Source organism: Pongo pygmaeus, chromosome 19 (genome assembly GCF_028885625.2).
Source record: "Pongo pygmaeus isolate AG05252 chromosome 19, NHGRI_mPonPyg2-v2.0_pri, whole genome shotgun sequence".
Taxonomy (NCBI): Eukaryota; Metazoa; Chordata; class Mammalia; order Primates; family Hominidae; genus Pongo; species Pongo pygmaeus.
This window is the reverse complement of record NC_072392.2, coordinates 22612129-22622414: the sequence shown is the minus strand read 5'-3', so window position 1 is coordinate 22622414 and position 10286 is coordinate 22612129. Positions and strand designations below refer to the sequence as shown.

The 10286-nt window shown below is 41.7% G+C and overlaps 1 protein-coding gene across 1 annotated transcript; it reads left to right on the top strand.

Moving 5' to 3' along the window:
* The first annotated feature begins 6572 nt into the window (after positions 1 to 6572).
* On the top strand, positions 6573 to 7405 carry LOC129017539 (ribonuclease H1-like). Its single transcript, XM_054458148.2, has one exon. The coding sequence runs from the start codon at positions 6593 to 6595 to the stop codon at positions 7403 to 7405; it is 813 nt and encodes a 270-aa protein (XP_054314123.1). The 5' UTR covers positions 6573 to 6592.
* The last annotated feature ends 2881 nt before the right edge of the window (positions 7406 to 10286 follow it).

Here is a 10286-nt window from a genome sequence, read left to right as displayed (position 1 = left end):
CCATCCATATTTAATGTACAGTCACCTGTATTAGATGAGTAATCTTTAAAAGATTAATAAAGTTGACGTATTGAGACTATGAATGAAAACGGAGAGCAAGAAGCTCAAGTAGCCTGTGAGATTTAAACACAGGACTGATTTTGACCCCGAAGGTAGAGGACAAGTGTACCTGCTGCACCCTGTATCTGCAAAAATGCAACCCAAACTCCTGCCAAGTAGGAGGCATGAGGAAAACTGGTAACCCTTAAAATAATTGTGCAATTATTCACTGCAAGAACTAGTTGGGACATGCACATTAATACCGAGCGAGGTCATCATGATTAATATTGTGACAATAAATACCTGAGGAAATCAATAATGATCAGCGATTGTTTTAAAGGGCTGCAACATAATTAAAACATTTTACCCTGAAATGCGAGCGCTTTTAGGAGACACGCCACATAAGATTTTCCTGGCGAGCGACCGCAAGCAGCAGCAGGAGCGCCTGGCAGGGCCACTCGCCTGGCAGGGACACTTCCCTGGCAGTGGCCTGGGCTCTAGCGCTGAGAGGGAGGCGCCTGCGTTGAGGAGGCCTCTGCGCGGGGTCATCAATGATGTCACAGCGCGGGGGAGCGCAGCGCGTCTGCGCGTGGGGGCCTTGCTCCCTGGGCTCTTCGCGTCACCCTGCGCTGCGCTGGGGCTCAGGGGCCAGTGCTTACCAGAGCCCCTGCTCGGCAGCCGCTGTCCGCGCCGCATTCTGTGAGAAGCTTCCTTTCCAGGTCGCTTCTCTGGGCTCGGGTCCTGCGCTGCCTCGTGGCTCCCTGGCCTGTTCAAGCGCAGCCTCCGGCTCCAGCCGCTGCGGGCTGGAGGCTCCTTTTATGTTTTTATTTTTAAAAACCAACATATTTTTGTTACACAGATAAAAAAAATACATAGTTATATGCCCTGATCAAGCCAGAGACAAGTCTGGAAAACAAGTAAAACAGGCATCCGTAATTTTTGTTTTTTTGTTTTTTTGAGACAAGGTCTTGCTTTGTTGCCCAGGCTGGAGTGCAGTGGCATGATCTCGGTTCACTGCAACCTCCGTCTCCTGGGTTCAAGCGATTCTCGTGTCTCAGCCTCCCGAGTAGGTGAGATTACAGGCATGCACCACCATGCCCAGCTAATTTTTGTATTTTTAGTGGAGACGGGGTTTCACCATGTTGGCCAGACTGGTCACTAACTCCTGACCTCGTGATCCGCCGGCCCCGGCCTCCCAAAGTGCTGGGATTACAGACGTGAGCCACCGCGCAGGCCCATCCCTAATTTTTCAGATCACACTGGAGATAAGCAGCCTTCTTTCCCGCACCGTGAGGGCTGGTGGCTCCCCTGCAAAGAGGGCGTGCCGTGTTCCCTAGGAACGGGCAACCCCAGTTCAGAGGCAGCGCTCTGCGCACCAAGGCCGGCTTAAACAAATACTCTCCCAGCACTTTGGGAGGCCGAGGCGGGCAGACCACCTGAGTTCAGGAGTTGGAGACCAGCCTGGCCAACATGGTGAAACCCTGTCTCTACTAAAAATACAAAAATTATCCTGGCGTGGTGACAGGCTCCTGTAATCCCAGCTACTCGGGAGGCTGAGGCGGGAGAATTGCTTGACCCCGGGAGGCGGAGGTTGCAGTGAGCCGAGATTACACCACTGCACTCCAGCCTGGGCAACAGAGCAAGACTCCGTCTCAAAACAAAAACAAAAACAAACAAAACAAAACAAAAAGCCCATACGCACCGGATATGCAAAATTAAAATGTTCACGTCAAATATGTGTGTTTCATATGAACTGATCTTAGCACATCGTAATTATCTATTTTGGAAATTTCAGTTGCTGCATGTGGGTAGCTCACACTGGCTGTCTTAATCCGTCAATTCAATATCACATCACAATGCAAGAGACCCACCGTTGTCTTCTCTTTCTCCTTGGTTATGTGAGTGACTGATAATTTCCCACAGGTTCTGTGTATCGTCCTAACATTACGGGACCATAACATTAACCCATATTTAATGAACACATCTAAACTCAAACCAATAATTTATCATTGTAGTAAAATATACAACCGAAGTGATGAGACGGCTTTCCCAGGGAAAAGCGCTGCGTGCACAATCATTCTCTAGGCGACTTCATATTTCTCTAGTCCAATTCTCTGGGAACAATGAGCGCTCTCTCTTCGCTCTTCCTCTAGTACCTGCTTTTCACATGCAAAGGTATAGACCCTAGTGGGAAATAATGCCTAAGACCACCAACCCCTTGATGGTTTCCTCACAATACTATAAATGAAAATGTTTCCAAATAATATTAACATCCATCTTTGTCTATCACCATTGCATCAATGTTTGTGTTATCCTATAAAATTTAGAAGGCCTAGAAGGATGTTTTTGCTTTTTGCAATATAAAAATGGCCTAACACAGACATAGATGATATAGATATGGATAGGTAGTGGGTGTATTTTGAAATTTGTTTCTCTAAGGGACTTATTTCACTTCAAATTTGAAATTATTCTCGTTTTAAATGTAACAAATGATAAACCTTATAGAATGACAACACAATTGTTTATGTTATAAAGGCACAGGGTATATCAAATGATGAACCAATCATTTCATTTTGAAGTTAGCAATTTTTTTTCTTTTTCCTGAGACCTCAATTCTCGGTAAATGAGGACAGTTTTTATACAGAGGGGCCTTAACACCACCACATACTGGGGCTGTTCTCAGGCTGTGAGGTTCTGCCCACACCAAGCCAGGATGAGAATTTTATTCCTCACACTGTTCTCAGTGCTTGTTTATATCCCCCCAAAAGTTCATTTTTTATGCTGTTTGTTCTCTCACATTTAATACATGTAACAAAAATTATCATGGTTTTTAAAATTAAAAAGTATGTTATCTTTTAATCTATGTCCCTATAGAATTATCTTGATCCATTTACTTTTGTTGTTACAGGCAGATCAGGCTAAACTTCCTCTCTCTGGAATAAATGCCATGATCACTGCTCTTTGAGCATTATTTTTCTTAAATTATTTTTTAAACAAAAATTAATCTAACTTACATTAACCAAATTTCTTTTCAAAGTAATCACATTTCTTTTAAGTGAAAAATGTTTACCTTCTGTTATAAAGAATTCCCTGAATACAAAATATTTATTGTTTTTAAACTTTAGAAGAAATTGAAAATATCTACATGTTACTAATCTGAAAATACAGGCTCTGGGTTTATATGGTGTTAACATGTCTTCCATATTTTAAGGAATAAGTATTTAAATGCCATGCACTTTGTTTTCAAATTTAGAAAATGTTCCAACCTTTTGGCTGGGCATGGTGGCTCATGCCTATAATCCCAGCACTTTGGGAGGCCGAGGTGGGAGGATCACTTAAGTCCAGGCATTTGAGACCAGCCTGGGCAACATGGTGAACCCCATCTCTACAAAAAATTACAAAAATTGGCCAGGCATGGTGGCACTACCTGTAGTCCCAGTTACTTAAGAGGCTGAGATGGGAGGATTGCTAGAGCCAGAAAAATTGAGGCTGCAGAAGGTAAAGTGTTGAGGCTAACAGATGGTAAAGATTTAATTTTTCACTTAAAAGAAATATTGGTTACACTGAAATTTGGTTAATGTAAGATAGATAAATTTCTGTTAAAAAAAATTTAAGTGAGTCTTGTTAACACCACTGCACTCCAGCCTGGGCAACAGAGCAAAACCTGAAGAAAGAGAGAGAGAGAGAAAGAAAGAGAGAAAGAGAGAGAGAAATAAAGAAAAAGGAAGGAAGGAATGAGGGAAGGAAGGAAGAAAGGGAGGGAGGGAGCGGGGAGGGGGAGGGAGAGAGAAAGAGAGAGAGAGAAAGAAAGAAGGAAGGAAATAAAACAAAAAAGAAAATGTTTCAAGCTTTACAGTAGCAAGGCCACTCTGTAATGAACAAACAACAGAACCAAAACAAAAAAGGAGTCTACTAACCAGTCTAACCAACAATACAATTTTGAAGTTGATTCAAATATCAAAAATCAATTTTAATAATAACTATATGGTATGAAAACCCCACAAAGATCAAGTAGGATGTATTATACTTGAATGAATTTATGAGTTGAGAGTAGGAAATCTATAAATTTAATCAAACAAGTCTAAGAATTATGAGGAAATTGTACTGCTAATGTATTATTTGACAAGCTATTCAGTGGAACACAAAGATATTCTTAATGAAGTTGCATATATATTTTAAAATGTTATCGAAGTAGATTTTTTAAAATGAGATGAATAACTTGAAAAAGTATTCAGGGATAAAGAGAAAAATAAATTTAGATAGTTTACATATAACAAACATATTTGAAAAGATAGGCTTGTCTTTTCTTATTCCTTAAATAAAAGGAATGGATATTTAAATCCCATGCCTTTCATTTTAAAATTTAGGAAATGCTTACAGCTTCCCACACTGAAATCTATACTAACACTGCTAATCTAATCAACGCATAACAAAATCAAAACAAACGGAATTCTCTTGACCAATCTATTTTCTTGATTTTTGAAAGTCTAAATGTATACTCAAAGAAAGAAAACTATTAATAATTGATTCTGTTATTTGAAAATATTTATTGATCATTTACCTTACACTAAGTGATCTCTAGCTCATGGGGATAGATCAGTGGAAAAGTATGTAAAGTTACCCAGGTTTGTTAAGCTTAAATTCTAATGAGGGAGAAAAGAAGTAATCGAGCAGGTAGTTTAGAACAGGAGTGTTGGCCGGGCACAGTGGCTCACGCCTGTAATCCCAGCACTTTTGGGAGGCCGAGGCAGGTGGATCACCTGAAGTTGGGAGTTCGAGACCAGTCTGGCCAACATGGAGAAACCCCGTCTCTACTAAAAATACAAAAAATTAGCTGGGTGTGGTGGCGCATGCCTATAATCCAGCCACTCGGGAGGCTGAGGCAGGAGAATTGCTTTCACCTGGGATGCGGAGGTTGTGGTGAGCCCAGATTGTGCCACTGCACTCCAGCCTGGGTAATAAGAACCAAACTCCGTTTCAAAAAAAAAAAAAAAAAAAAAAAAGAGTGTTATGATCAGGCTTGGAATTCTAAAAAATTGCATACTGTGGTTGCTGTGTAGAGACTGGAATGAAAAAAAGGGCAATGATAAAAGCTTAAATTCAGATAGAATATGGCTAGCCTATAATTTTGAGGGTCCCTCAAATAAGAATGTATAATAGTTCTCATTATTTCCCCCAAGAAAAATCTGCAGTAGAGCCCTGACTGTGTAAGGGAAGTAGTGTAGTTACCAAGTGGTGAGGGTGGGAAGGTGAATTTGAAAACACCATTTGGAATTACTGCACTTTAAAGGCAAAGCTGGCAGGTTTTCCATACACAACAGATCTGAAAATGTGTGTGTGTGTGTGTGTGTGTGTGTGTGTGTGTGTGTGTGTATGATGGAGAGAGAGAGAGAGAGAGAGAATGAGAACCAGACAGATACAGAGAGAACTAAAAGGGGATATCAAGAATATTGAGCTGAGAAACTATAAAATGGGAGTTGCCGTTAAACACATAGGGGAAGAGCAAGTCTGGGGAGTATTGGAGGCTCCATGTGGACCTTCATTTTGAGATTCCTGACTGACACCCAAGTGAAGAAGTCAGAGGGTGCTGGGTGTAGTCTAGTGTTGAGGTATAATATGAAATATCAGGAAATTAATGACACAAAAATTAGTAAGAAAGCAAAGAAAAGAAAGATAAGTCCAGGTCCTGAGCCTAGTGCTTCTCTAACATTTAAAAAGTAGTAAAGGTGAGAAAAAAACAGCAAAAAAGGACTAGGGGTAATTATCAAAAATGTCGGGGGGAAAGTGGGTTAAGTGTTCTGGAATTCTATCAAAGAAAGTTTTGCAAAAAGGAGAGATCACCTGTGTCAAATGCTGCTGATACATAAATTAAGACAAAGGCTGAGGAATTATGCTTTAATTCATAATTTAACGATATGACTATCGTTTGTGCTTTGAGAAGAGCAATTTTGTTGGAGTGAGTAGGTGAGAAACCATACTGGAGTCCTTGCTAAAAGGAATGTCTGACCTCTGGATTCTCTCTTTTTTTTTTTTTTGAGACAGAGTCTTGCTCTGTCACGCAGGCTGGAGTGCAGCGGCTCGATCTCAGCTCACTGCAACCTCTGCCTCCTGAGTTCAAGCAATTCTCCAGCCTCCTGCTTCTACTCACAGAAGCCGAGAGTAGAATGGAGGTTACCAGGGGTGGGAGGCAGGGGTTTGGGGAGACGGTGAAATCATTCAAAAGTGTAGTTAGACAGGAGGAATAAGTTTAAGAGATACATTGCACAACATGGTGACTGCAGTTAATGTATTGTATTCTTGAAAATCAAGAAGGGTTCTCACCACAAAAAGTAAGTATGCATATGTTCCTGAGCGCAATGTAATCATTCCACCATCTACCTATTTCTAAACAGGTTTTACACCACATATATACAATTTTATTTGTCATTTAAAAAACGAATGAATTGTAAAAAGAATTAAGTACTGGAAAACTTGTCACAGTTTAGGACAACTCTCTTTGTAAAATTAGTGGTTCTTTGGGAGTGGAAATGCTTCCCGGTGCAGGGAGTGAGCGATGAGCTGGCTTCTGTTCCTGGCCCACGGAGTCGCCTTGGCCGCCGTGCCCTGCCGCCGCGGCTCTCGCGGGTTCGGGATGTTCTATGCCCTGAGGAGGGGCCGCAAGACCGGGGTCTTTCTGACCTGGAATGAGTGCAAAGCACAGGTGGACCGGTTTCCTGCTGCCAGATTTAAGAAGTTTGGCACAGAGGATGAGGCCTGGGACTTTGTCAGGAAATCTGCAAGCCCGGAAGTTTCAGAAGGGCAGGAAAATCAACATGGACAAGAATCGGAGACGAAAGCCCCCAAGCGACTCCGTGAGCCACTGGATGAAGATGGAGATGAAAGCGCAGAGCCGTATGCAAAGCACATGAAGCCGAGCGTGGAGCCGGAGCATCCAGTTAGCAGAGACACGTTTTCCTACATGGGAGACTTCGTCGTCGTCTACACTGATGGCTGCTGCTCCAGTAATGGGCGTAGAAGGTCACGAGCAGGAATCCGCTTTTACTGGGGGCCGGGCCATCCTTTAGATGTAGGCATTAGACTTCCTGGGCGGCAGACAAACCAAAGAGCGGAAATTCATGCAGCCTGCAAAGCCATTGAACAAGCAAAGACTCAGAACATCAATAAACTGGTTCTGTATACAGACAGTATGTTTACGATAAATGGTATAACTAACTGGGTTCCAGGTTGGAAGAAAAATGGGTGGAAGACAAGTGCAGGGAAAGAGGTGATCAACAGAGAGGACTTTCCGGCACTGGAGAGGCTGACCCAGGGGATGGACATTCAGTGGGCAAGTGTCTTAAATGTTCATGTCCTATGGCTATTATGACCAAATAAGCTAAGTTTACTAGAGATTAATGGTTTATGTAAATGGTTTAATGACATAACAATTTCCATGAAGTTAATATCATAATGTATATTAAAACATATTTGAGGCTCGGAGCGGTGGCTCACGCCTGTAATCCCAGCACTTTGGGAGGCTGAGGTAGGTGGATCACGGGGTCAGGAGTTCAAGACCAGCCTGGCCAGTATGGTGAAACCCCATCTCTATTAAAGAGTACAAAAATTAGCCGGGCGTAGTGTTGTGCGCCTGTGGTCCCAGCTACTCGGGAGGCTGAGGAAGGAGAATCACTTGACCCGGGAGGCCGAAGTTGCAGTGAGCTGAGATCGCGCCACTGCACTCCAGCCTGAGTAATGATATGAGACTCCAAGACTCCGTCTCAAAAAAAAAAAAAGAAAAAAAAAAAAACATTTGAGACTGGGCTCAGTGGTTCACCTCTGTAACCCAGCACTTTAGGAGGCCCAAATGGGCTGACTACTTGAGCTGAGCCAAGACTGTACCACTGCACTCTAGCCTGGGTGACAGAGAGAGACCCTGTCAAAAAAGAACAAAACAAACCCACCCATGTACACACATTTGATTCTTTTCCTTATCATACAAGTAATACAGTTTTTTTGGTTTGGTTTGGTTTGGTTTGGTTTTTGAGACAGGTCTTACTCTACCACCCCAGGCTATGGCGTGATCTCATTGCAACCTCTGCCTTCTGGGTTCAAGTGATTCTCGTGCCTCAGCTTCCCAAGTATCTGGGATTGCAGGTATATGCCACCACGCCTGGATGGTTTTTGTGTTTTTGGTAGCGATGGGATTTTGTCATGTTACCCAGGCTGGTCTTGAACTCTTGACCTCAAACAATACACCTGCCTTGGCCTCTCGAAGTGCTGGGATTACATTTGTTTTATGTCACTTCCTATATGTTTTTGTTTTATAATAAAAAGTTTTACAACTAAATAAATAATCATGTCAAACTTTTATTTATTGTTTTGAGACAGAGTCTCGCACTGTTGCCCAGGCTGGAGTGCAGTGGCGCGCAATCTCGGCTCACTGCAACCACAAGTAATACAACTTTAGGGAGAGTATCACTAGGCATAGAATACACAGGCAGTGTGGTTTGAGGGATGTTCTGCAATCCTTATATTTTGTTAAGAACACGAAGTAACACCCAACCTGGGCACATGGCATTGCTATGACAGCTGTATGTCACCCTGTTCATTTCTTTGGAATGCATCATAATGTTAAATAAAACAATCAGTGTAAAAAAAAAATTAGTGGTTCCTTTCTTAACCAAGCTGTTGGTCTATATTAGTTAATGAAATGAGACTTGGTTTATACTCTAAATCTGAACAGAAAATTTTAGTCGTCTTCTACGTATTAAGTGATCTGAAAGTAAGAGCAGAATCAGAATGAAAGCAAGCCATCTTAAAAGAAAGTTATCCCAAATGAAATGTTTTATTAGCCTTTGATTTATCTCTTTTGCTTAGAAACAAAATGAATACTTATTATTTTAATAGACCCAATTGCTTCAGGCTATAAACTTGATTACTCAATTTCAACTTCAATTTTTATAGCCTGAGAGACATGCTTTTGAAAATATTCTTGGCTGGGTGTGGTGGCTCAGCACCTGTAATCCCAGCTACTCAGGAGGCTGAGGCATGAGGATCTTTTGAACCCCGGAGGTGGAGGTTGCAGTGAGCCAAATCATGCCACTGCACTCCAGCCTGGGCAACAGAGGGAGGCTCTGTTTAAAAAAAAAAAAGGCATTTTTGAATAAAAGCACAACACCTTTAATTCCATGCTATTGTCCTTTATATATTAACTTGTAGAAAAAGAAAAAAGTTATATAATGAAATGTATCATTATGTTCCCCTTTATTATTATTATGTTTATTGCTATGTTTCTCTTTATATCACGCTGTTTACTTCTTCATCAACTCCATAATCAACTGCATATTTCTTTACAGATATTAAATTTGAAGCAATTGTCTTTTAAGATATCTTTTTGTCAGTTTCACTTACTGATGGCAACTTTATGCTTTGAGTAACATGATTCATCTCTGCTGTCAGGTGTTGGGGTCGCTGAGGGAGGAAGTTGTGTGTGTGTGTGTGTGTGTGTGTGTGTGTGTGTGTCTGTGTTTGTTTTTTTCACTGACTGCATCTGTCCTACTGGCTGGGAGAAGAACACACACCGACATCTGTCCTGGCAGTGAAGGAGGGAGCAGCCCTCTGGGCACAGAGAGAAACCATCACTGCACCCAGACTGCACCTGCTCTAGTAAAGAACAAGTCTGAGAGCTTGCACGCTAGTGAGATGATCAGTTCGTCACTCTGCTCACACTAAGGACAAGGCTGTGACTATCAGCTGGGGCAGAGAGTACACAGCTCAACAGCAGGTTTTTAAAAAGAGAGCAAAGTCTTCTTCCTTCCGTGTTAAAAACAATTATACTATGGTTCAGCTGACCACCGAGGACTGGGTTATATCCCGCTATTCTCTGAAACTCAATACTGTCTTTGAAATTTTGGAATCTCATAGCCTTTTCTATCTAAATGTATACTGCCATCTCATGGCTAGAAGTTGCAGGGAGCAGTCTCTTTCATTTGTGTTTCCAATTGTTTCTGGTTTCCTATACTATGACACTGTTTTAAACAGAATTTAAAAATCTTTCAGTCAGGCTGCGCTCTCTGGTACACATTGGTTTTTAGTGCACTAAAATTCATAGCATTTCCTGTTTGAAAAATAATAAATCACAATTTTATTAATCATCATCTGTTTGAAAGCTATGCTAGTTTTAATAGTTACTGTGCTTCTCAACATATTTTAAATGCCCATTCACGTGTCTTCTCTAATATTCCCAGGTTTGTGCTATTATACACAGG

Excerpts from the sequence above, each read along its gene's own strand:
- LOC129017539 (XM_054458148.2), top strand. The coding sequence starts at position 6,593 with ATGAGCTGGCTTCTGTTCCTGGCCCACGGAGTCGCCTTGGCCGCCGTG.